We start from the raw sequence: 27875 nt of genomic DNA on the forward strand, positions 1-27875 counted from the left end.
AGGGTACAAAGAAAGGGTAAGGTGTGAAAACGACAGATCAAAGCCGACAATGCTCAAGGAAATGTACAATGTTGCACTGATGGCTGAGGGGAAGGTGACAATGAGGCATACAAACAGTAAAGTTAATCAGGAGGACAGTGAAACTCATCAGAGAACTGGGGTGGGGGAGGGAAAACTTGTCAGAGAATTCTTCCCAGATTTGGGCATGCATATCCGAGTTCCTCTCCACTAGAATTTCTCTGCTCCAGCAGACTTGTTATTTTTTAGTTGACATTAGTTTTTAAATTTCTTCTCAGTTTGGGATAGTGGTGAGACTGGATTCATTGGTGTGCTGCTGAAGTTAAGGACCTCTGTGTGTCAGGCATAAGTTTTGGTGAGGAATTCTTCAAAGTGCTCCTCCAGCAGACTCTCTTTCTTGATAAGCTCTCCTCCATTCTTGGCTCTCAATAGAATCCGTCTTTGGATTGCCAGTGGTCTTAGCAGCACTGAAGAATCCGCAAATGGAATAGTTATAAGCAAGTTACTGCATTTCGTGTTCCTATTCCACCGTGTGTTAATTCTGGGGAAAACCCACCCAGAGAAAACTCACGCTGTTACAGAGAGAACGAACAAACTCCATACAGGCACACCCAAAGTCAGGATTAAACCCGGGTCTCTGGCGCTGTAAGGCAGCATCTCTACCTCTGCGCCACGCTTGTCGATAGCACTTGTCATTGTACAGTTGACGTGGACATGTATGGAGCCTTTGAGTTGGACATTTATAATCTAACAGGTACCAGTGACTGGATTGGGGGTGTCACCCCAAGATGTTGGGTGCACAGGATGTTGGTTATGGAATTTGCACAGGAGGAAGATTCAGTTGGAGTTAGGTGTCCTTACTTTTTCCTTGATTCCCAGAGGGTTGTGAGAAAATGGTCACTGATATCTACCCCTATTGCCTCCATTAGAATGGCCTCAAGCCTGGAAATGGAAGTCTCTATGGTTCCAAATGAACAGATTGACCACAAGGTGGTCACATGTTGCACGAAATCCACCTTTGAAAAGGCTGTCCAAAACGCCCCATTCCCCAAACATCTCCCTAGAAATAATTATTTTTGAAATATTATCCAGGTCACTTTTGAAAGGTGGTATTGAATCTTCCTCTGGGCCTCAGGCAACATGTTCTGGACTATTATTTGAGGTGGCTTTGGGCTCTTTGCTGAATCGAACAGTGGGATGTGGAAACAGTCATGTGATCAGTCCAGCTCCTTGTTTTTGGACACAAAGCAGGGAGCTTAAAACCCCTTGATCAAAGGTCATGGAGACCAAACCTGAGGTACTAAGTACAGGAAAGCGGAGAAATTTAAATTATTTATTTTACAGCACTCAACACAAAAAAATCTATAGCTTTTGAGACTAGTATGGCAAATTAACAGTTCACGTAACTTAAAGTGCATTATCTGGGTCTTTGCCCACATATCATCAACAGAAGGAGCATATACCCATACTGTTTACAACTTGCACTCAAATTGCCTTCAATGCAGTAAAATCTCAAGATATTTCAGAGGAGCAGAAGATGACCTCGTTAGGCTTTATTCATTCGAGTATCAGCTGGTTTCACTTCTGAATCAAAATGTTCCAAGTTCCACTGTGATACCCAAACATAAAAATCACAGACAACACTCTTGTTGTGTTCTATTGGTGGCGCAGCCTTTCAAATTAAGTTTTAAATGAAGTCTTGACTATCTTTTTGCCTGATTTTAAAAGATCCTGTAACATTATTACAGTGGCATTATCCTTGCTCTTCTGGCTAATACGTGGCTCAGTCAACATTTCTACATCCGATTACTGGGTCATTTGCACATTGCTGCTTGTCAGTGCTTGCTACCCATGAACTAACCACCTCATTTACCCATTACAATAGTGTAGCCAAATCTACTATTGGCTGTAAAAGGCTTTGGGATATTGTTAAAGGGGAATGATAGGCATTATAAGATGTAAATCTCAGTTAAGTACCAGGCTTACACTTCCCATACATCAGTTGGAAAGTATCTCTATTCATAAGAATATTACATAATATAGTTTGGAAAGTCATGGTCAATATAGGCCCAAAGTTTGAGGGTTGCATTATTTCATCAAATATTACAAAAAATATAGATATTTGAATTATATTTCCAAGACTAGTTTCTCTTCTCATATTTACTTCATTAACTTGTTTATTAGTTCTCCACTCTGAACAAACTGTGTAGTATTCTCAGAATACTTTAAAATATTCTGACAGAAAGATAATTTCTTCAGTTAAGACAATGGTAAATACTATCAGACGTGGAGTACCTTTTTATTTAGATTCTAGGGAAGGCGATTACTTTCTCCTGCACACTGAATAAGGCACTCTCTGAGAAAATTAATCAGTGTCGAAAATGAACAATTGACCAGTGTGCAATTTAAATAAAAAGTAAAATACTGCAAATGCTTGAAATCTGAATCAAAAACCACAGGAAATGCTGGGATTAATTTTTTTTTCACAAAGTAGCTGTGAAACGAGATGGTCAATATTCTTGGTCTGTAACCCTTGTATTTTAGAAACTTGCAATACTGATTTTAAGTCTCTAGGGATTTATTTCACAAAATGCTGGAGTAACTCAGCAGGTCAGGCAGCATCTCAGGAGAGAAGGAATGGGTGACATTTCGGGTCGAAACCCTTCTTAGTCTCTAGGTGTCACCTTCACACATATGACCAAACAACCATAGTGTGTGTGCACAGACCTCCAGTGACATGCTGCCTACCATTACTGCACTACTTTCAGGCAATCATCTGCCAAAGACAAGTAGTTGCAATATGTTTGAGGGATTGAACAGCCTTATGTATTTTCCTCTTCCAAATCCACATTACCTTCTCTTAGCTCATCACTACATGCACAGCTGTGGCTGCAAACTACCAGCTACAGTGAAGAGTTGGGTAGTCTTGTGGGTTGAGTGGGTCAATTCTGGCGCTGGGAGCCAGAAATAAAATGTGACTCCCTTCCAATATATATGTTTCTCCTGATTGCCCATTTCTAGATCTAAGTGATTGTGCTTATCGTGAAGATGAACAGAGTTCTTCGTTACCACCCCAAACACAAAGCCTCCAAGACTTCCATTAATCCCACCTGTGTCCACCGCTTGCATTTTCTGTGCAGTTAAGGGATGGCGCAAAGACAATGCAGTGAACATTTGAGCAAAACTATGCAACTTGCCACTGTGCCAATTGTAACATCCCAATGCTAGTTGTCAAGAAATGCAAGCACTGCTGGAGTAAAAAGGGGGAAAAAACATCTGCTCTGTTGCCATTGGCAAACTATATGTTGAAAGGCTTCTTACCTTGAAGTCCCCTCCAATACATGAGCAAATCATACATCACACTGTGAACCCATACATTAAAAATAATATTGGGGTTGGGCTGATGGCGTGTAGAGCAAGAGGGCAAGGACACTTGTGCTGGTTGGTATAAACTATAAATAGGCATTAATTATCAGGACAATTCTTCTGTTCCAACCAGCAATATTATAGAAGTTGGGGTAAAAAATTTGGTCCCACCCTGCAAACTCCAACGTCTACCATCCCAACGGTTTCTGCTCCTAAAATGGAATCCAATACAATTCATGGGAATTCTGTCGCACTTCACTGAAACAAATGATGCTGATCCTTGGTGCTTGGACATGTGGGGTACGGTGTCAATCTGCCATAGGTGCTGTGGCTTCTCTCATCCTCCTTCGCTTGAACCTCTCTCAGTCCTCAGAGACTTCCCCAGGTCTCCACGGCTGGGAACTCAGTAACTTCGCCAATCTCTGTGAAGGGCCGTTCAGCCAAGGAGTAGTGCAGCTTGTAACGCAAGCGAACCTTCTCCTGAAACCAAGCAAAGAGCAAGCATCATAAATCAACAAATCCACTTCCAAATCCAAGGTTGCCAGCTTCCGAGGACTGAACTGGCATGTCCAGAAATGAGTAATTGGTTTCTCCAACTTTACGATGAATCAGCAGGATAAATGACAGGGGCATCAACGGCATTTGGTTAGTTCATTTGTTATGAATGCTTATTTGATAGTCTTACCAGATGGAAAAAATGCAATAGTCACATTGTCCAATTGAATTGGAAAGGCTTGACACAGTAGGGACCAACCAATTAGTATAGCGCAGAGTGGACCATCACTATAGCACAAAGTGGACCATCACTAAATGGACCATTCACTATATAACCAGTGAATATCGGAAACAATATGTCAAGAAGATGGAACAATGGGAGTGTAAAGGGCATCATGAAGATGTACACATCTCGTCGCCAAAAACAGTGGTTGGAAGTCACATGACAAACCTCCCTCTTGACTGTGGGCGGAACAGTGGCGCAGCGGTAGAGTTGCTGCCTGACAGCGCCAGAGACCCGGGTACAATCCTGACTATGGGTGCTCTCTGTACGGAGTCGGTGCAGTGGAGTGCTAGTGTACGGGATGATCGCCAGTCAGCGTGGACTCAATGGGATGAAGGGCCTGTTTCCACGCAGTATCTCAAAGGTTTAATGACAGTCTGCTCAGAATTGGCAAACCCACAGTCATTTGACCTCAGTTGTCAACTGACCTTGGCACCCAGAGTACACTCTAATGGAAATGGTTCTATTAGCCATTTCACTTTTCACATTTATTAGCACATTTCACTTTGATTAAGCTCCGTTTGTTAATATTTTCTTTTAAGAAAACCAGTTTTCTTTTTTTTCAGAAAAAAGGAAATGGGACCTAATGAAAAAATAAATCAAGATTAATTAACCCAATTCGTCAGAGGAACAAAAACTGCTAAAACTTTGCATCTTAGATTTGGGAATGAGAGCATTAAATCATGGGATAGGTCTCACACAGTAGTTGGATATGTGGCCCATCCTGGCCATGCCAGCTCACTACTAGAGGAACTAATTAATTCCTCCTCCAGTCTCTTCGCCTTAGCTTTACAAAATTGTCCACATTATGTAATTTGTGCTATGGAACCTGCCTCCAACACATTCCATTCCAATCGGACATTGCATAAAAGATTTTTCCTCCTAACGCTCTTTCCCCTTTGTCTTAGTCATGATCTCTAGTCCTTGAATTTTACACTGCAACAGCCTCCCCCCACCCACTCTATCAAAATCTCTCACCCATCTCTTTAAAGAAAATGGTTGCAGTTCTTAAACTATTGTTTTAACTGTAGTCCTTCATTCCAAGAACCATTTTTGTGAATCTTTTTGGACCCTCTCCAATACTTTCACATCGAATGCCTGAACTGAACACAACACTTCAGTTGACACTGGACCAATGTTTGGTAAAAATTAAGCATGACTTTCTAATTTTAGTAGTTAATACCTCTATTGGTAAATGTCCAGAATTGTATATGCCTACTTTCTCCACCTGCCCTGCCTCTTTCAATGTAATTTACACCCATACACCGGGTCCCTTTTACAATAATATCTTTTATTCTATAATGCCTCTCCTGTTTCTTCCTATCCTGTTTGCATTTCACAGCTTTGACAAGTTTTGTGTCTTCCACAAACTTATAAACTCATTTGTATTCTCATGATTTAAGACATTGATCAGCATCAAAGCCTTGGTCCCTACACCGATCTCTGGAGAACACCACTGTTCACCTTCTTCGTATTCAATAAGCAACCATTCACCATAATGCTATGTTGCCTGCTACTCAGCCAACTTGGTAATTATGTCAAGGTCCTCTTGAGGTTAGAAACACCCAACTATTGACAGTCCCCTTCATACGAATGAACATTTGGGAGACCGGCGATGAATTTGTCAGCAGCTCTGTTGCTGTAGGCATCTTCTGCTGGGTATCTGCTTTCTTTCCCTTCCCGACCACCCCCACCAGAAGCTGAACCATCGTTGGCAGGGTCCAGCCAAGCAGAGCTGAGCAGACTCACTCACTGAGTCCGGCTAGCGGCCGCTCATCCTGCGCCTGCTCGCTCTCCCATCACAGATGTTTCTTTAATCCTCCCCCACATACTGTTTTTGTTCATTTCCAACATATACGAACAGTTCGAGTTACAAACAGGTCTCAGGAACAGAACCCTGCCGTGACCTGGGGACCACTTGTATCAATAGGTGGGAGGTGATTTGAAGAAATGTAAAGAAATTCTGGAATAGAAGAAACCTTGTGATAGAAATATATAAAATTATGAGAGGCATAGATAGAGTTGACTGTCTAGATTGTATAGAGGGATATAGATCAGATAGATGCGATCAGGTTAACTAGGCATCATGTTTGGCACAAACATTGTGGGCCAAAGGGCTCATTCCTGTGCTGAGCTATTCTGTTCTACACGGCCAAACCTGGCACTTCTAGAGCACAGTTATTTTACAGATTGAAAGCAAGACGAGTTATCCCTTACCTTCTGAGGGTTGGCGAGGAGCATGACCTGCGAGATGAGAGGAGGTGGTAGGAGGGGATTGAATGAAGGAAGCTCCGTGCCAGAAACAGGCTGCAGCTTCACCCTCATCACCTGGAAACAAACACACAACCAGAGCTCTGAGTTCACCAACAAGCCCGTTTTACAACACCAGGAATCATCACTGTACAGGAGACCCTGCCTGGGACACTATGCGCGGAGGAGCCACATTTTCACGTTAAGCTTGGATGAAGCTATTCAAATCACACACACGATTATTCACACCTTAACACACCTGTGGACCAAAAGACCCCTCGCGAGAAACCTTACCTTTGGTACAGCAGCTTGGAAAAGGATGTCTTTTATTGGTGTTGGCGATGAGCTCAGCAGGGAAATGACGACAACCAACAGGTCTGGCCTCCTGGAGGGTGAGGCTTTGGCAAAGTGAAAGAGGACCTGGAAGCCATTTCCGTCAAAGGCTGTGACAGGCGGTATATGACCTGTGAAATTTTATTTTACAAAAATTAACTATTCAGAATTAAAAAATATATATACAAAACAAAAAAGCTGCAAAAACTCTTCACAAATTCTCAGTGTTAACTCATTCAATAGTGTCATGTTCAGTAATCTTCGCAACTATCTTTAAACATGTCACTCATGTGACCCCCTGGGGTAATATCCCTTCTCTTGTTTGAGGTTGTTCCACCGGACTCTGCCCCTCAGTGTTCAGCAGTGGAAGGACCCTAGACTGTGGTCCTCCCCCAGTGCTTCGCTATGAGCTGTGGGATTAACAATGGAAGGAAGTGATTCCAACTGCACCATGGTGATGGTAGAGATAACCAGGGACTTGGTATGCTCCTCACCGAGTTACCAATCGCCCAGGGCAGCGGTAAAATCAACAACATAGAGCAAAACCCAAACACACAAAGTCAATATTTTTCCCAATTCTGAACATGCATTTTCCATTTTTTTAAATTCAAATACCCTTCCTTCCTTTGCTTTTTTAGTAAAACTGGCCTTGGCAATCCAGAACTGAGCTGGGGACCATTTGGGGGGAGTTCATTAGAATGCAGAGAGAATAAACAAAGTTTGAATTAATGCAGGTTTAATGTAAATGGGTGGTTGATAGTGTGGCCTTGGTGAACAATGGCCTGTTTCTTTTCTGCATCTTTGTACGCCTCCATGACTTCATCCCTCACTGCTGACAATCACCCTCCTTCTTCCTTCACACCTCTGACCAACTTCAAAGCTCAGGAGATTTGTAAATCTCTCTCCAATGTTGGATGGGAACACTTGCTCCTACGCTAAATGGATTAGCAATACCGTTGCACCTACTTGTCTGAATGCTCCCCAAAGGCACAAACAGAGTCTTCCAGGAGAGTTCGTCGGTACCCTCAAGCAAGAGCTCTTGTGGAGCGGGTGGTACAGACACCCGGTGCGGTAGGTTGGAGGGAGAAGTCTGGATCATCTCCGGTGCTCCCGAGGACGGCACTGTGTATTGAGAGCGGGGAGTTGGTGCCACAAGCTGAGCAGGTACAGCGGGAGAACCTTGGTCCAAAGTGGGAGGAGGTGGATTAGCCAGAGCCTGGTTCTGCATCTCCTTCAGCGTGGGTTTACAACGAGGCTGGTCCCTAGACAAACAGAAGAAGTTCCTTACTCACTTTCCTGATGCCTTGCTCACTGAAAATATATTTTACTTGGCTATGAAAACAAAACAGCAGGAGTACAGAGGCTACAAGACATGAGGGGCAATGGAAATTCAGACACTGAAATAGCTGCTGCCACTCACCACTGTACTGCCCGAGTCTGCTGGCCAAGCAATTGTTCCATCAACGTTGACCCCAATAGGTCCAAGCCATCCATGTCTCTAGTCCCACCTCCACTTGGTGCATTCATATCTGAATTTGCTTCCTGGAACACATGCGTCAGTTCAGTCAGCGGAGCACACAGACTTTATAAACATAGCACAAAAAGTAAGGAAATTTGTGTTTGGTAGATTATTTCTTTGTTGTAACAATGCTTCTTGGCAATAAATCTTATACCGTTGGAAAGCCTGTTTATTTCCCTTTTAAATGGTGCCACATTTGTAAGGAACATGCATTTGTGGGATGAGCAGCAGAGCTGAGTATATGGGTTGCGCCCATGAAAAATTTGCCAAATCTTCTCTGCCAATGCCAAACAGCTTATTCTGCTGTTGCTATTGACTCTTGTTTTGACAATCAGGTGCCTGATAGAGTAACATCTTTTGGTGGAGGCAGTGTGATGGTGTGGGGCGGCATCTCCCTCACTGGAAAAACGAGGCTTGTCATCATTGGAGGCAATCTCAATGCAGAGAGATATCGAGATGAGATTCTGCAACCAGTGGCAATCCCATATCTCCACAGTCTGGGACCGAACTCTATCCTCCAAGATGACAATGCTCGCCCCCACAGAGCAGGGTTTCTCAGAGACTACCTCCAGAATTTGGGAGTGGAGAGGATGGAATGGCCTGCCAGCAGTCCTGACCTCAACCCCATTGAACACTTGTGGGATCAGCTTGGGCGTGCTGTTCGTGCCAGAGTGACCAACACAACCACGTTGGCTGACTTGCGACAAATGCTGGTTGAAGAATGGGATGCCATCCCACAACAGTGTGTGACCAGGCTGGTGACCAGCATGAGGAGGAGGTGCCAGGCTGTTGTGGCTGTGTATGGTTCTTCCACACGCTACTGAGGCTCCTGTTTATTAAATGAATAAATTGTTAAATTGCCAATATGTCTTGTTTCTTCAGACTTCAATCGTCCAATCCACCAAACAACACCGAACAAGAGTCAATGGCAGAATAAGTTGTTTGGCATTGGCAGAGAAGATTTGGCAGATTTTTCATGGGCGCAACCCACATACTCAGCTCTGCTGCTCATCCCACAAATGCATGTTCCTTACAAATGTGGCACCATTTAAAAGGGAAATAAACAGGCTTTCCAACGGTATAAGATTTATTGCCAAGAAGCATTGATACAACAAAGAAATAATCTACCAAACACAAATTTCCTTACTTTTTGTGCTATGTTTACAATTCACACTGCTGGATAAATGGGATTAATGGATCAGTGGTGCGTAAATGGAACGAGTTGCCAGAGGAGGTGGTTGAGACAGGTACTCTACCAACATTTAAAAGACATTTGGACAATTACATGGATAGGAAAGGTTTAGAGGGATATTGGCCACAGGCGGGCAGATGGGATGTGTAATAGGGCATCTTGATCGGCAGGGGCAAGTTGGGCCAAAGGTTCTGTGCTCTCTGACTCCAATGGGATCACAAGCCTGATGGGAAATTGGTTCTGGATGTACACAGTCCTTATACAATGAGACAAACTCTCTCACACTTCTTGCCAGACTCTCGAAGCAGCCTAACTTCAAGTGATTGGTCACACATCAGAGAAAGAGGCAAGTCATGTGAATATCAGGATTAGTGACAGGAACAAGACACTCAGAGCCTTGAGCCTGCTCTGTCATTTTACAACATTGAGGCTCATCTGATTGTCACTTCAACTCCACATTTCGTCTACCCACAGTAATTCTTCGCTCCACTAGTTTTCAACAAGCCATCCACTTCACTTCCACCAGTCTTTGAGGAAGAGTGTTCCAAAGATTGAACAGTCCTCCAAGAAAAAAAAAACATCTTCTCTTCTCCTATATGGACACCCATTTACTGAGATATAGTGCAAAACTTTGTTTTGCGTGCTGCCCAGAAAAATGATCCATGAGTATAGCATGTAGTCCAAAAGAGCACCGCGCCACAGGAGGGGTGGTGAGTTAGAGCTGCTAACTTGCAGCACCAGAGACCTGGGCCCAATGTGATTGATGGCCGGCATGGATTCAACGGGCCGAAGGGCCTGTTTCCATACTGTATTTCTCTCTCATATATCATTACAGACACCATTATGCTAACACTCCATTTCCTCTCAGACAGCCAAGCTGTGTCCTACACCAAATGTTACCGCCAAGACCATCAGCTTTAATTTTCTGCAATAACTTCTGCTGCTGCCAGTTTCTTGTTTACCTGGGAAGTATTCTGATTCACTGCTCCCGCCGCTTGCTCCGTCAACGGGGAATCATTTAGACCTGCAAGACCAATGTGCCACTTAATCATCATTAAGAACTCCATCACTCAGCCACTCACAATGATGCCAGGGTGAGGCGCTCTGCTGCCCCTTATTAAACCAGAGAGTAGAAACTAACTATCTCCATTTCTGATAAATTAATTTTCATTTCATAAAGTACTGGATGCAAATGAAAAATAGATAAAGGAGATAATAGGTACACAATGTGGTTGGCTAAACATTCGAGCCAATTGGGCGGCACGGTAGCACAGCGGTAGAGTTGCTGCTTTACAGCGAATGCAGCGCCGGAGACTCAGGTTCGATCCTGACTACGGGTGCTGCACTGTAAGGAGTTTGTACGTTCTCCCCGTGACCTGCGTGGGTTTTCTCCGAGATCTTCGGTTTCCTCCCACACTCCAAAGACGTACAGGTATGTAGGTTAATTGGCTGGGTAAATGTAAAAATTGTCCCTAGTGGGTGTAGGATAGTGTTAATGTACGGGGATCGCTGGGCGGCACGGACTTGGAGGGCCGAAAAGGCCTGTTTCCGGCTGTATATATATGATATGATTTCAAATTTCATAATATCAACCCTCGAATTTCTCAGCTTTTTCGAGAAAACATTCAGAGAGCTCAAATGAAGACTTGGGTTTAAAGTTTCCCGAGAAAGACACATCAACATCCTGGTAGAAACAAGGAACTGCAGATGCTGGTTTACAAAAGAATACACAAAGTGCTGGAGTAGCCCAATGGGTCAGGCAGCATCTCAAGACAACATGGCTAGATGATGTTTCAGATCGGGACCCTTCTTCAGAGCACCAGGTGTTATGTCTTGTCATCAAATGTGACCTTTCAGCACTGCACTGAAATATCCACCAGTGACAGTATCCAGAGTGTGCATCAAAACTCCAACTTTTCTTACTAAGAGGTAAAAAAAGATCTCACTGAGCCATGCTATCAGATTTTTTTCTCGCTTCATTTTGAGGAAGTAAAACAATCAGAAAAAAGTTTGCTTTGCTCTCTGAAGGTAATAATTATAATCTGGAGTCAAGTAACAAAGGGCAAAGAAGGAGGTGAGAAAAAGTTAACAAGGTACACAGCAAGATAATTAAATAAAGTATGGGAAGAGACGACAGAAAGAGAACAAAAAGCTGTAAGTAGAGGCCCTGGCCCTCCTCTCTCCATCCCTCCCCCACCCTAGTAGCCTTGCTAGTTTTACTGTTTGTATCCCTTCGCTATCACCTTTTATATCTAACAATGGTCCATGTGGACTCAAGACACCTTTCTTGAGTCATCGGTGTCGGCTGTGATTTGTTCTGTAGCTTCTCTTACCTCTAGTTTCCCTCTGCCCTGACTCTCAGTCTGAAGAAGGGTCTCGACCCGAAACGTCACTTATTCCTTTTCTCCAGAGATGCTGCCTGACTCACTGAGTTACTCCAGCATTTTCTCTCTATCTTCGGCCCTGGTACATTATGGATCAAGGTTGCAGATGGCCAAAACACCATTTCCTTTATAGGAGGTAGGACATTGAGAAACGTTACCCACCCAATGACATCAGTTCTTCATCCAGCCAATGTGGCAACTGGTGCTCAGAGCCCAATCCCTGGTCAGCTCCAGGTTTTCCAAAGTCAAGCTCCAGATCAGTCAGCATTGAAGCCATTTCTGAAATTAGAATAATGGAGATCAAATCTTAATTCCAAAAATCACAGGTTAATTCAAACTTATAACCTGATCCCTATTTTCAACCAACACTACCCTCCACACCACCAGCACACCCTAACTCATGCAAGCCTTATTTCCCCATTGTAGCTCTATCCGCAGCCTGCCCCACTATTCCAAACAAAATCAACAGAATCTCAGAGAACATCACCCCACCGAGTCACTAGATATTTCACCGCCTGATCAAGTGAACAGGTTCAGCAACCTTTGATTAACTGACGCTCCTCCATAGAAAATAAAAACAGAAACTGCTAGACTTATGTAACATGTGTAGGAAGGAACTGTAGATGCTGGTTTACACCGAAGATAGACACAAAATGCTGGAGTAACTCAGCGGGATAGGCAGCATCTCTGGAGAGAAGGAATGGGTGATGTTTCGGGTCAAGACCCTTCTTCAGACTGTCGGGAGAGGGAGACAAAGAGATATGGAACGGTTAGGTGTGAAAACAATAGATCAAACAGGACGATGGTCAAGGGAAATGTTGAATGGATCATTGTTAGCTGAGGGGAAGGTGACAACAAGGCATACAAAGAGTAAAAGGTAATCAGGAGGACAGTGAAACTAGTCGGAGAACGGTAGCATCAGTGCAGAGAGAAACAGAGTTAATGTTTCATGTCAATCATCTTTTGTTCTTGAACTAGGACCAATGAGAAGCAAAAAGGTTTCAAGATACAAAATCAAGAAAGGGATGGGGAGAACAGAAAGGGAAATTCTGTGACAGGAAGAAAGCAGAAGTAAAGACAATACTCAGTGACAAACCTGAACATTTTCTTCCCTCTACAGATGCTGCCTGGCATCATTATTTGCAGAATTTTCTGACTTTATTCTTGATTTCCAATATCTCTAATATTTTGCTTTTGAGCTCTTAACCTGGCCCTCAATCCCGTAGCAAGCCCTCTGGTAGGGTCTGCCGATCACGGTGAGCAGTGTGCACTGCCCAAGATTACCCTTTTTGGCTGGAATTTGCGGGGCCACTCCGATTTCTTGCGCCTCTACTGTCTTCTTGTACGAGGTAACGGAAAGAGCGAGTGAATCGTTGGTTTGCAGAATCTCTGCTGCGGAGACACGGAAAGGAATCTGTATTACGTGGGCATCAAAACACACAACTGGCCAGAAACAAATCAACCCATCTATCGAACGCCCTTCTTTTGTTAATCAGCTGCAACCCAGGATCCCAAATGCATCCGTGCACCACCAAGGAAACAACATACCTACCCAAAGCCTCATCATTGTCCACAGTGTCACTCGCAAGTCGGAATAGAGTCGGCCGCAGTTTCTCACAGCGCTGATACAAGTTCTGTGTACAAAGAGCAGGGAGCCAAGTGAGACAGCACACCCCACTGTAGTACAGTGTACACCCTCACACTAACAATGTGCAAGACCCCCAAAACATGTCCAGGAGTGAGTTACAGGCTGTTCTGTAATCAAAGGGCTTGGATCTACAAAAGGTTGTTACCTTCATAATTTCCATCTGGTTTTCGGGCAATCCGTCTCTTTGGTACATGCTCAGCATCTCATTCAGTAGCTTGGTGCTGTTAGTCACTTCTTCAATGACATGAATCCTCTTGCTGATTTTTTCAGCTTTCTCTTCATCCTGTGAATATCTTCAGTTTGAGAACACGCAACCTAAATCTCCGATGCTTCAGTAAAAAGCAATGTAAGTTTGTCCAACTTCTCCTTATAGCTAATAGTCTTTAAACCAGGCAGCATTCTGAAAAACATATTCTGCACCCTCCCCAAAGCCTCCACATCCTTCCTGTAATGGGAGACCAGAACTGCACCCTCCCCAACCCAAGTTATATAAAGCTGCACGACTCTTGTACTTGATTCCCAGACAGACGAAGACATGCATACCATATGCCTACTTTACCACTCTATCTAATTGTGTTGCCTCTTTCATGGAGCTAAGGACTTGGACCCCAAGATTCCTCTGAACATCAATGCTGCCAAGGGACATGCCATTAATTGTGTACTTTTTCTTATTCTCGACCTCCCAAATTGCAACACCTTGCCCTTATATCATATCATATATATACAGCGCGGAAACAGGCCTTTTCGGCCCACCAAGTCCGCGCCTCCCAGCGATCCCCACACATTAACACTATCCTACACCCACTAGGGACAATTTTTTACATTTACCCAGTCAATTAACCTACATACCTGTACGTCTTTGGATTGAACTCCATCTGACATTTCTCCACCTACATTTGTAACCTATATATATCCCACTGTATCCTTCCTCACAATCCACATCCACCAACTTACCTACCAACCCATCCACTTTTACATCCAAGTCGTTTATATATAACACAAACAACAATGGTCCAGCCCAGATCCCTATAAAACACCACTGGTCATAGACCTCCCGCCAGAATAGCACCCTTCCACCAATACTCTTTCTTCTATGAGTAAAGCCAGTTCCAAATCTACATGATGAAGTGACAGTGGATCCCATGTATCTTAATCTAATGGATCAGCCTACCATGAGGGACTTTATTTCATGCCTTACTAAAATCCATGGAGACAACATCCACTACCCTCCCAATCAATCACTTATGTCACCTGCTCAAAAACTCAATCAAGTTCCTAAGATGTGACCTGGAAATTGGGAAATGCTAGCTATCTGTTCCTCAGTTAGTCAACATCTTGAGAGGGTTGCAGTTGATCTGACATACTGATAGTGATCTAAGAGGCTAATAGGGGCACAACTAGGTATGAGAGTATCACAAGACACTGCACACACTGAAATTTGGAGCAAAGCACAAAGTCCTGGAGGAACTCAACAGGTCAGGCAGCATCTGAAGAGTGAATAGACACGCAACTTGGAACTTATCCTTGTATCGGAACTTTTCTTCAGACAGGGCGAAGTGGTGAGGAAGGGTCCCGACACAAAACATCGGATGTCCATTCGCTCCACAGATGGTGCCTTACCCGCCGAGTTCCTGCGGTACTTTGTTTCTTAGTCAAACGGGGTTATTAGGAACACTTGCTGCTGGTTGAAGGAACCAAAAGGCACGTACAATTATTTTAAAGGAGAGCATTGAGAAGGCTAACTATTGGTTCATATGGTCAGTGGGGATCCTCATTGCTGGATTAAGAGAGTCACGCTGTTCCTGCGTGGATCTGTGTTTTATTGAAGTTCAAAGTTAATGGATAATTTAATGAACTCACCTCCTTGAAGACGTTCTTGATCAGCCTGTTGGCAGCCTGCAAGTCCTCTGGGTGGTTGCTTTTGAGAAGTCTTGCAAGGAGCTATGGAACAGGATTTTGCAGAAAACGATTGCTGGTTAATATTCTGCACACTCCTTTTTTAAAAATATTTTAAAAAACAATCCTGCTTTCACTTGGCCAATTTACAAGCTACAAGCTTAGAATTGGAATTCTCGAAATCCATGTATCACCTTTTAATTCTCCCTTCATGTTGATGCAAAGTAATTACTTTTCGTGGACTGTGCCTGAATGTGAACTGAAATATTACTTTATCACGTCATTGAGTTTATTGTCATATGCACAAGTACGGTGAGGTGTAGGTACAGGTTCACCACCAGTTTTCCAGCGCTCTTGGTTCCAGAGCGTTACTGGATTGTCCATTTTGCCGAACCAGCTGAGGTCACGGCCTCGGCGGGCAAAGTTAGCCTCGGAAGTCAACGATGGGAACGGATCTGAAGTCTCCGGTTGGGCCGCAGTTCCAGAGATCTAGCAGCAGGGGGCAAATTCAACCGGCTAATCGACCATGGAGTCAGCTATGGGAACAGATCTGCCAGCTCCGGCCGGGCTGGAGTTCCAGAGTCCCAGCTGCAGGGGGGAAATTCGACTCACCCAGCGGCTGTGGAATTCCCGATGAGGTTAGGTGGTGGTCTGTAAATCATTGGGATGCTCTGTCCCAAGGGTCTGTAAATGCTCACAAAGGAAGTTCCAGGATACAGTGATTGTGCAGCAAACGGGTGAGCCTCAGGATCAGCTAGGATCTTCTGAACAGAGGAGCAAACTCGATGGCTAGAAAACCAACCCGTAGAAATACAAATAGAATTTTTTGCATTCATGTTGACAACAATAACTCTTCTATGAAGTACACTAAGCAACCTTTGTCCATCTGATTTAAGTGAGATTTTGTCCATCTGATTTAAGTGGTTTGCCATCTTTCTCCACTTGTAAAGCATCGTTAGATACTGTGCGATGCTCAGTGTACTTCTTAGAAGAGTTATTGTTGTTCAGTAGAAAGAGAGAAACTCAGTGGAAGATTAGTCATCAATTCAACCAATGTGGCCATGAGGGATGGCTGACTGAAATGGAAATGGCTGCAGATTGGGATTGAAATTAATGAAGAGGAAGAAGGGAGGTAGTTTAGTTTGGAGATACAACTTGGAAACAGGCCCTTCGGCCCACCGAGCCCATGTCAACCAGGTACAGTTGGGGAGAGGAGTCAGGCAGAGTTTAGAAGCAGCCGTGAAGCTAACAACTAGGCCAGGGCTGGTCAAACACTTAGTCAGAATGGAGATGCGTCGGGATTGTCCGCACACGAGAGTCGTGACTTTTTTACCTTTGCTTTCTCATCATCATCAAAGAGCGAGCTTTTCGCTCTTGGCGAAGGTGGTGGCAAAAGTTTCTCATCCGGTAACTTGGGATCCTGCTTGATGACACCTAAGGAAGAGGAAATTAAAAAAAAAGATTTTCCTTCTGTTTTTTTACTTTAGAGCGATACTTAGAACATGTTACACCTCCTTGCAGCTTCTCATGTAATACATGCTGCTTGGGAGCCCACCTCAGAACATTAGGCTGTCTGTCGGGGAGATTGCCTAGGTGGTGTGGAACGAGATTCTTTAAATGGATAAGAGAATCCTCATTGGGGTTGATATTACACAGCTGTGGAAAGATCCATCCTTATTGATGAAATGATAAACGAGGACCCTACATGATCCAACGGCACTTTTTCATAGGAAAGTTGTTCGTAGGTATCTGGCCAGTATTTACTCTAGTGGCGCAACGGTAGAGCTGCTGCCTCACAGCACCAGAGACCCACGTTTAATCCTGACTGCGGGTACTGTCTGAATGGAACTTCTCCCCGTGACTGTGGGTTTTCCCCGGATGCTCCGGTTTCTTCTCGCATTCCAAAGACGTACAGGTTTGTAGGTTAATTGGCTTCGGTAAAGATTCTAAAGAAAATTGTCCTTGGTGTGTAGGAGAGTGCTAGGGTACGGTGATCACTGGTCGGCACGGACCAGTGGGCTGAAGGGCCTGCTTCCACGCTGTATCTCTAAATTAAATACAGTGAAACAGACCTTCTCCTCCTGTAGTAATAAGTGACAGGTTGATGTGCATAACCTGATGCTTATGCTTCTTACACAGAAAAGTGACGCGCCTCAAAAATGCTTCCTTGATTATAAAGTCATGAAAGGAACTATGGAAATGGAAACTCTTATCTGCCTCAGCACACAACACAGCAGCACGTCACATACCTTGCTTCTTCAGCATTTGATAGGCATCTCGGATTTTTATTTCGTTTGGTAGCCACACTGTCCAGCTGTACAACATTTCAATCACCTTCAACTTTACTTGCTCCGAGGACCACAAACCCAGGTACTGTAAGGAGGCAATGCAAATCAACAATGGTCATCACAGTTGTGGCCACTCGCACACCGATAACATCATGATCGCGGTCTTCCTGCAGCTGAACCCTAATGCACAGTTCAGTCAAGGAGTTTGTACGGTGTTGAACATCAAGATGGATTCCAGCAATGGTGGGGAGGAGGGGGGGGGGTTGGTGATCCCTCAGCTTATAGAGAGTCACAGCAATCAGAGGACCTGCGGATAACTGCATTCAAATCTTGCTTTCAACCTAAAGAAATATATGTTCTTGAAAACCCTATGGCATAGATGATACTGGGATTAAAAGGGTTCATATCTGAGGGCAGGTTGCGTTCCACAAATTGGCTTGTATTTCCCAAAGTTTAGATTAGTTTAATTTAGTGATAAAGTGCGGAAAATCCGCTTAGGCTCACCGAGTCTGCGCCAACCAGCGATTCCCAGACACTAGCACTATCCTACATGCTAGGGATAATTTACAACTTTTACCAAAGCCAATTAACCTACAAACCTGCACGTCTTTGGAGTGTGGGAGGGAACCGTAGCACCCGGAGAAAAACCATGCGGTCACGGGGAGAACGTACAAACTCCGTACAGACAGCACCCATAGTCAGGATCGAACCCGAGTATCTGGCGTTGTAAGGCAGCAACTCTACCTTTATGGTGCCGATCTGAGGCTGGATGACTGTTCAGGAGTGATATTGGTTAAAGACTTTTCACTCGAAGAGCAGCAAGAAGTAAAATGGGCCACCTTTGAGAGACAGTCATTGTTAGCAGAAAACTTATGATTCAATATTGATGAAGAATGGCGGTACCTTTGGCGATAAGACTTTAATTAGATCATTTAAGAATCTATATTTTCCAACTTCATTCTGAAACGGTTTGCCACAGTTGTTCATGCATGTGTCCAACACCTGGGGAAAGAGATCATGCTGTCAAACTCTGGTCAAATATCAAGCTGCCAGTCAAAATCAAAATCGCATCCACGGACACACACAAAGTTTAAAGGTCATTAAATGGTATCTTGGGAGCAGTGAGCATTGATTTATACAATGACTTGAATTTCCTGCAAAGGAGATAATTTGGGATTCAATGTACAAGCAAACTGAACCATGAAGTGTGGTGAGTGCAGCAGGCTTGATGGCTTGACTATGAATCTCGTTCACAAAAGAGGTTTCTCTACCTCCTATCAGTGTCTGATGGGTATTAGTTGAAAGAGATGAACTGATCAGTCTGCAACTCCATTATCATTGTATCATGCAACTATCAGGAGAGCCATAGATGAACTGAATTCGTTGGTCTTGTTTCCTCTTGTAACTACTTAAAGGCAACATCCATGGAGGGAAATGGGCGTATGATATTTTTGTTCAGGACCTCTATTTCTCAGATGTTGCCTGACCCACTAATTTCCTCCAGCAGTCTTTTTTTGCTCAAGGTTCCAGCATTTGCAGTCTTGTGTCTCCATACAAGTACAGGGAACGTCACTGTGTCAGATTAATACTCAACCTTTCTTAGGAGTGATTGAAGTAAGAATGTAAAATTAGCATCACTCCATATCTACCTGACCTGAAGTTACTGCCTTGTGTTGGGTAGCGACAGCTTTTCCTGTACAATTTGCCCTGTACTTCCCTGATGGGATCTGTGTGGATGTTGATTTTTCTAATTTCAAGTCACCCCTGCATTCCCTCCCTCCGCCCTCCCCCACCCTAGTCATCTTACTAGTTCCACTGTTCGCATCCCTGCATCCCTTCATTATCACCTCTTCCCCAGCCAAAAACGGGCCATTATGGGCTCCACCCTTCCTTGGTCATGTGTTAGACAATGGACAATAGGTGCAGGAGTAGGCCATTCGGCCCTCCGAGCCAGCACCACCACTCAATGTGATCATGGCTGATCATTCTCAATCAGTACCCCGTTCCTGCCTTCTCCCCATACCCCTTGACTCCGCTATCCTTAAGAGCTCTATCTAGCTCTCTCTTGAATGCATTCAGAGAATTGGCCTCCACTGCCTTCTGAGGCAGAAAATTCCACAGATTTACAACTCTCTGACTGAAAACGTTTTTCCTCATCTCCGTTCTAAATGGCCTACCCCTTATTCTTAAACTGTGGCCCCTGGTTCTGGACTCCCCCAACATTGGGAACATGTTTCCTGCCTCCAACGTGTCCAACCCCTTAATAATCTTATATGTTTCGATAAGATCCCCTCTCATCCTTCTAAATTCCAGTGTATACAAGCCTAGTCGATCCAGTCTTTCAACATACGACAGTCCCGCCATTCCGGGAATTAACATAGTAAACCTGCACTGCACGCCCTCAATAGCAAGGGGGGAGCTGGTGCGGTCTCACCAGGGCACTGTACAACTGCAGAAGGAGTTCTTTGCTCCTATACTCAACTCCTCTTGTTATGAAGGCCAACATTCCATTGGCTTTCTTCACTGCCTGCTGTACCTGCATGCTTCCTTTCAGTGACTGATGCACTAGGACACCCAGATCTCGTTGTACGTCCCCTTTTCCTAACTTGACACCATTCAGATAATAATCTGCCTTCCTATTCTTACCACTAAAGTGGATAACCTCACACTTATCCAGATTAAACTGTATCTGCCATGCATCCGCCCACTCACACAACCTGTCCAAGTCACCCTGCAACCTCATAGCATCTTCCTCACAGTTCCCACTGCCACCCAGCTTTGTATCATCTGCAAATGTATAATCTGTTGCTGGGCCTGATTTGTTCTGTCCTTTTCCTACCTCCAGCTCCCCCCTTGCCCTCTATTTTCAAACTGAAGGGTTCTGACCCGAAATGTCACCCACCCTTTTCTCCAGAGACGTTGCCTGACCCGCTGCATTTCTCCAGCACTTTGTGTCTATCATTGGAAGTTTTCTAGCTGCTTATCCAATGTAAAGTTATGTGCACACATAATCATAAGATGATCTCACCGTGAGGGCGTACAGAGCCTCCTTTTCTTGTGGCGATTGGATTTTGTGACCCAGAAGGCGAATTGCAGTCTGAGGGCTTAAGAAAGAGGAATTTATATTTCACCGGATGTTCATTATATATTCCCATCCTTTAATTAATATTTTTCTACTTAACAGAATTGTTTTCCCCCCAATAGTACGAGTCTCATCTTCAGGTCCCATGAAACTGCCAATGTGTTACATCTGCCCTGATGTTTATACTCAAGAATAATGCAATATAAAGGGGTATCACAAAATGCTGGAGTAACTCAGCAGGTCAGGCAGCATCTAGGAGAGAAGGAATGGGTGACGTTTCGGGTCGAGACCCTTCTTCAGACCCGACCCGAAACATCACCCATTCCCTCTCTCCTAGATGCTGCCTGACCTGCTGCGTTACTCCAGCATTTTGTGATACCTTCGATGTGTACCAGGATCTGCAGTTATTTTCCTACACAATATAAAGGGGCACCATTTAGCCAGTTATATCTGTGCTGGCTCTTTGAAAGAACATTTCAACTAGTCCCACTACACTAAATTTTTCCATTGCTCTGTCCGGGAAGTGGCTGAGGCAGTGAGTTGGGAACGGATGGAGGAAAGGGGGAAGAATTTTTTTCTACATTCTCCCTTGGGCTGGCACGGTGGCGCAGTAGTAGAGTCGCTGCCTTACAGTGCCAGAGACACGGATTCGATCCCGACTATGGGTTCTGTCTGTACAGAGTTTCTACGTTCTCCCGTGACTGCGTGGGTTTTCTCCAGGTGCAACGGTTTCCTCCCACACTGCAAAGATGTACAGGTTTGTACGCTAATTGACTTCGGTAAAGATTATAAATTGTCCCCGGTGTGTTGGATGAAAAGATAAGAGAGACCGGGAGAGAGGAAGCCAGGGAATAACATGTTCTCCTGATGCTAAAGTCACTTTAGTAACACATCCCTTCTTACCCCTCCAGCTCTAGATTGACCTGATCGCAGAATCCTTTGATGTGTTCCCATTTCTCTTCAGTGTTTAGAGGGTTGGTAGCTTTATCTTTAAAAGAAAAACACACAAGACAATTAGAAGAAACATGTGGGTATTAACCAAAACTCCACGCCTTCTCAACAGATCCTGACTAACCTACTAAAGTCTTTCTTGCTTTTGTTTTAGATAAGCCACATCTGAGAGGCTACAGAGAGTCTCATTCAGATTCTAAGCCACCGTGATCGTCTAAAATCTGCAGAATCAGTGTCAAAAACACTGGTGCAGGAAACCGAAAAGAGGATCAAGAAGTAAGTGGGATTCACGTGATGCTCGGATCCCACAAGTGAAATACAGGCGGAGATCTATTTGGGCACTAGATGGGGAAGTATAGTTCATATCTTGAACAGATACCGAAGAGTGATTTAAATATTTGGATAATGAGACGATGGGAATAGTGCAAAGATATTTAAACATAATTTTGACTAATGTCTTGGGACAGAGAAGCCAAGTTCCCTTCTTTGTTAAAGACTCGGTAATCTGATGTTCCAGCTCAGATGGTCTGCAGAATGTCATAGAACTGTCAATGGATCGGTGAATGGAGCATAGAGTATTAATGTTATGCAGTGTCAAGGCCCTTTGGCCCAACTTGTTCATGCCAACCAAGTTGCCTATCTGAGCTAGTCCCATTTGCCCGTGTTTGGTCCGTATCCATCCACACCGTATTTAACCATGCACCTGTCCCTCAGGTCCCTTTTATGTTGTTGGTACCAATAATGACTTCCGATTGCTCGCCCAGCCCGACAAGAATGTTCCGCAACCACTGGGAGACATCCTATCACTACAACTTTCCTTGCCTCCACCCTCCCCTGCTGTGCATCAGAGACAGTGGTGATGCTACTGGTCCCCCTTCCCCAACCTTCTACCAATGAAACAGTAACCAAAGCAATACTTGTTAGAGAGGGGGAGAGCTGCAAGAGAAGCCTGCACTACTGCCTTCTCTTTCTGGCAGTCTCCTATCTATCTGACTGTGCATTTAGTGTGACCACCTCCCAGAAAATCCCATATATAACACTCTCTGTCTCCTGCACACTCCTCAGCGAGGAGAACCACCGCTCCGACCGATCCATGCGGTCTGAGAGGAGTTGCAGATGGACGCATTTCCTGCGGACATAGCTGTCATGGACACTAGACTTCTCCCTGATCTCCATACCTCACTGGAACAGTACACAACTCTAATCATGGTACCTTTTAACAACTCAAACGAAAAAGAATAATTCTATCTTCCCTTGGCTTGGTGTCGCTTGCCCACCTCACCAAATGACCAAATTCCAAGCCTCACCAAAGCCTCCACTTTGCCCATCACAGTAGCACTTTGAACTTCAGAACAACCTTTCTCAAAATCGTCACTCCATTAGATCGTTTATTTCTTGCTCAGCTTCAAAGTAACAAAACAAACAGTTACACTGATACACACTTTTTTTAATGGTCTTTGCACCTTCTTCTTCTTTTATTGATGGCATCATTTATGGGGTCAGGAAAGGAGGACCAGTTAAGTAGCATTGTCATTTTTCCTAAATGGTTTCAGTGGGAAATTTCCCACATCTCCTTTCAGTACATCTTAACTACCTCTTAAAAGATGCAGTTATATGGTGACTTTCAAAACCTCAATATGTCCCATAGTCTTTCATGAGTTCATAAGTTATAAGAGCAGAATTAGGCCATTCGTCTTCTCCCCCATTCAATCATGGCTGATCTATCTTTCCCTCTCAACCCCATTCTCCTGCCTTCTCCCCATAACCCCTGACACTCATACTAATCGTACCTTGAGAGCCAGTGTGATAACTTTCAATAAGTGTTGAATAAAGTGCCACAAACAGCAGTACAGTTATGAGCAACAAAGTCGTTAATGTGTTAAGCACAGGATCGGTATTAGCCAGGATACTGGTGAGAACGCACCTACTCCTGTTCAATATAGAACATGGGGCATGAATGAGCAGAGCTCGGTTTCATGGTGGTTAGTGTTGCGCTCCTCAATACCACAACAGTTTTCAGATTGCAGACATTTCCAGGAAGTTTACAACCTTTGACTAGAGGTAAGACTCCTACCGACTGAGATTATGTCTACAGGCAAGACTGGCAGCCAGTCCCTCCCCCTCCACGCTCACCCACTGGGCCTGGCAAATGTCCCACGTTACCTTTGATCAGAAGCTCATTGTTGGGGTGGGGAGGAGGACAGCAATTACCCTCCTGGAAGGCAACACCAGGCAATGATGTTGCCAGGGGTCAGCTGCACATTTTCCTGGTGCCAGGTTTCCTTTGTCTCTGATGTTTATTGCGGTTCTGCTAGACTGCCTCTGTGGCAGTATTTTTCTTTCTTGAAGTAAAATTCTTACCAGTTGATTTATAACTTTGGAAGGTCTAATTTTGACATTTTTTTCTAAAAATTGTGTTCTCACGGTAAGACTCCACCAGAATCTCATAATTTCTTCCAATTCAATATGTTAATTCTAAAAAATATGTAGACGTACAGGTTTTTAGGTAAATTGGCTTCAGTAAAATTGTAAATTGTCCATACTGTGTAGGATAGCGTTAGTGTGAGGGGTGATCGCTGGTCAGAGCAGACCCAACGGGATGATGAGCCTGTTTCTGCGCTGTATCTCTAAAGTCTAAAGATGCCAGAAATGTGAATTAACATGAGAAAATTATTGAAACACTCAACAGGTTGACTTGAAACATTAACTTCTGTTTCTCATTCCACAGAAACTGTCTGACCCGCTGAGATTTTCCAGCATTTTCTGTTTCTAATAACAGATAATTCTGCTCTAACGCATGTTACCACAGCACGAATGGGATATAATACAATCAAAGAGGTAAGGAACGCAGATTGTACTACGTAGGCCGAATCCATTATAACAGCGATGTGCGCAGCATTGGAATGTACAGCTGCTCTATCAACCCTGCTGCCATCTATTTCGATTTTGTGCTTTTTTTTTAACCATCTTATTTCAATTTTGACTTTGGTTATCATAACAATGAATGGTGAAGGTCATAAAAATGTGTATAGAAAGCAGCATACTAATGATAATGCTGAAGGATAAGAAAGCAAAGGCTATGACTCAAACGCTTTGATAGAAACAAAAGGACATACAATGCTGTTTGAGACATTGGGGTTTTACTGTGTCCACACTTCCCATACCGGGCATAGGTTTAGGTATGTTATAGTCATGTGTACCGAGGTGCAGTGAAAAGCTTTGATTTGCATGCTGCCCAATCAGATTAGATAATACTATACATAAATATAATCAAATCAAATTAAAGTACAATAGGTAGAGCAACGAGAAAGATACAGAATGCAGAATATAGTTCAATGTGCATCTGTTCCCTAGATAATGTCCAATCCTCACAATGGTGTAGAGGTGAATCAGAGAGTACCTAGCTGGAGCCCCTAACCCCTTTTAACCCTATTAACACAATTATTTAATAAAGCAGTTTTATATAACATGGTGGCGCAGCGGTAGAGTTGCTGCCTCACAGCACCGGCCCCGGTTCGATCCTGATTACAGGCTCTGTCCGTACAGAGTTTGTACATTCTCCCTGTGACCTACGTGGGTTTCCTCCGGGTGCTCCGGTTTCCTCCCACACTCCAAAGACGTACAGGTTTGTAGGCTAATTGGCTTTGGTAAAATTGTGAAAAAATAAATAAATCACATATTCCTTTTCTCCAGACCCGCTGAGTTACTCCAGCATTTTGTGTCTATCTTCAGTATAAACCAAGTGTTACTGAATTTTGGAAAAACATCAGGCATGCAATAGACATAATTTTGGAGGCTTGGGCTGCTGTCACAAGAGATTGCCCATGAGAGGGTATGGCCTAAGCCTCTCTCAGATCTCATCAATGATCTTAAAGGCTTTCAACTTGTAATGGTGCTCCCCTAAATTAAAGCAAGTTTTAAATGCACACTTCCGGACAGACAAACCAGCCCCAAAGAAGTAAATTTGCTGCAGATGTGTGGGTGGGATTACTTTATGTCACAGCGCACTGTGTCGGTCTTGTGACTTGCCCCATGACTTAGCGAACTGCCAATTTCAGCAACCTCTATTCATTTTGCCTAACCAAAACATTTTAAAATCTTGAAGCATCAAATTAAGCAAATCAGGTTACCAAGTTAGTCACACAGTGAAATGCCTGCTCAATTAGGGAAGCAGTTTAACCAAAGAGTCAGGAAGTACCACCCAGTCATAGCAGAACAACAAGTCCTACTGAACTAATAGATTAAATGAAGAGTTCTATTTTGCAATATAACTCATGACTATTACTGAGAAAGTGCGTAAACACACCCAGGCCCTGCTTTGATGTCTTGTGAGAATCAAAAGAACAAACTGGATTGGAAGTACAGAAGCCACAAAGAGATTTTACTTCTGGGCAGGAAGTGGGATTCATTCAACTCCATGACTGCATTATCGCCCTGCACACAAAGAGTTCCTCACTAATAATTTGTGACCCGGGGGATGGGCACAGGGGACGTGGGGGATGGGCACAGGGGACGTGGGGGATGGGCACAGGGGACGTGGGGGATGGGCACAGGGGACGTGGGGGGTGGGCACAGGGGACGTGGGGGGTGGGCACAGGGGACGTGGGGGGTGGGCACAGGGGACGTGGGGGATGGGCACAGGGGACGTGGGGGATGGGCACAGGGGACGTGGGGGATGGGCACAGGGGACGTGGGGGATGGGCACAGGGGACGTGGGGGATGGGCACTGGGGACGTGGGGGATGGGCACAGGGGACGTGGGGGATGGGCACAGGGGACGTGGGGGATGGGCACAGGGGACGTGGGGGATGGGCAGAGGGGACGTGGGGGATGGGCACAGGGGACGTGGGGGATGGGCACAGGGGACGTGGGGTATGGGCACAGGGGATGTGGGGGATGGGCACAGGGGACCCGGGGGATGGGCACAGGGGACCCGGGGGATGGGCACAGGGGACCTGGGGGATGGGCACAGGGGACGCGGGGGATGGGCACAGGGGACCTGGGCGATGGGCACGCAGGGGATGTGGGGGAGGGAGAATGGGACAGGTCGGGGAAGAGGGGGAACAGGCAGCATGGAGGAGCAGGCAGAGGGGTTGGGTCGAATGGGCAGAGGAGATGTGGGGGAGTGGGTAGAGGGCAAGGGAGCACATGAGACATGGGCAGGGGACACATGGGACATGGGCAGGGGACACATGGGACATGGGCAGGGGACACATGGGACATGGGCAGGGGACACATGGGACATGGGCAGGGGACACATGGGACAGTGGGAGCAGGTTTAGGGCGATGTGAAGTAGGGGGTTACCAGCTGTAGACATTAGGCGCAGCAGGTAGATATCTTCCAGAAGGAGGGGAGGGGGGGGGAGAAAGGCGCCGGATTGACGGAGGGGGTTATCAGACAGCTGGGGAACATTGGAAACACGCAGGCTCTGACAGCTCGGACACATGCACTGTATTGATAAACTTTAATATAAATGGGAGGCTGTCGCAGCCGGGATAGGAGAGGTGGAGGGAGGAGCGGGCAGCAGCAGCTCCACCGGAGGGGTGGGGAGGGTCAGCTCAGCTCAGCTCCGGGACCGAGGGGTCGCCTCCTGCAAGTTGCGCTGGATCTCGTCCCCTGTCCCGTCCCCTGGCGCCGGCCACTGAGCACCGCGGTCCGGGCGGACAGTGTGACCCCCCCCCCTCTCCCCTGGCCGGGCCCACACTCACTCAGCCACGACTCCAGCGTCTCTCCTCCTTCCTCCTCCGCCGCCATCTCTGGGGCCCGCTCCTCTGCGGCGCCGCCCCACAGCAAGGCGCACCGCCCCCTTTGGAAAGCACTGGCTCTGGGGCTACCCCCCACCACCACCACCACCCCCGGGTCTCACCTCACCCCAGGCTCTGACCCCCAGGGTCTAACCCACCCCAGGGTCGTCCCCCCAGGGTCAAAACCACCCCCCCAGGGTCCCACCCCACCACCACCCCCAGGGTCCCACCACCACTCCCAGGGTCCCACCACCACTCCCAGGGTCCCACCACCACTCCCAGGGTCCCACCACCACTCCCAGGGTCCCACCACCACTCCCAGGGTCCCACCACCACTCCCAGGGTCCGTCCCCCCACCACCACCAGGGTTCCCAACAGCCTGAATGATCATTGCAGCCTCCCACTGGCAGTGAACCCCCCCCCCCC

At 45.4% G+C, this 27875-nt stretch overlaps 1 protein-coding gene across 1 annotated transcript; it reads right to left on the reverse strand.

Moving 5' to 3' along the window:
• Positions 1–1337: 1337 nt before the first annotated feature.
• Positions 1338–27528, reverse strand: LOC144603943 (ADP-ribosylation factor-binding protein GGA1-like). The gene is made up of 17 exons (XM_078417792.1): positions 27414–27528; positions 21658–21742; positions 20701–20776; positions 18576–18674; positions 17634–17757; positions 16718–16818; positions 15349–15429; positions 13634–13771; positions 13393–13474; positions 13125–13232; positions 12003–12119; positions 10419–10480; positions 8166–8287; positions 7712–8007; positions 6707–6876; positions 6380–6490; positions 1338–3864 (listed from the first exon to the last, which is right to left on the reverse strand). Exons 1-17 carry the CDS (start codon positions 27457–27459, stop codon positions 3754–3756), a joined length of 1929 nt encoding a protein of 642 aa, XP_078273918.1. The 5' UTR covers positions 27460–27528; the 3' UTR covers positions 1338–3753.
• Between the last annotated feature and the right edge of the window lie 347 nt (positions 27529–27875).

This window comes from Rhinoraja longicauda, chromosome 21 (assembly GCF_053455715.1).
Source record: "Rhinoraja longicauda isolate Sanriku21f chromosome 21, sRhiLon1.1, whole genome shotgun sequence".
Lineage (NCBI taxonomy): Eukaryota > Metazoa > Chordata > Chondrichthyes > Rajiformes > Arhynchobatidae > Rhinoraja > Rhinoraja longicauda.

Bases quoted from the DNA above. Each gene is read 5' to 3' on its own strand.
- LOC144603943 (XM_078417792.1), bottom strand. From the start codon at position 27,459: ATGGCGGCGGAGGAGGAAGGAGGAGAGACGCTGGAGTCGTGGCTGA. The intron at 13,772-15,348 runs GTGAGTTCATTA...AGATATTCACAG, and splicing joins TCAAGAACGTCTTCAAGGAG to GATGAAGAGAAAGCTGAAAA. The intron at 6,877-7,711 runs GTAGGTGCAACG...AAAATTTCACAG, and splicing joins TTTGGGGAGCATTCAGACAA to GTCATATACCGCCTGTCACA.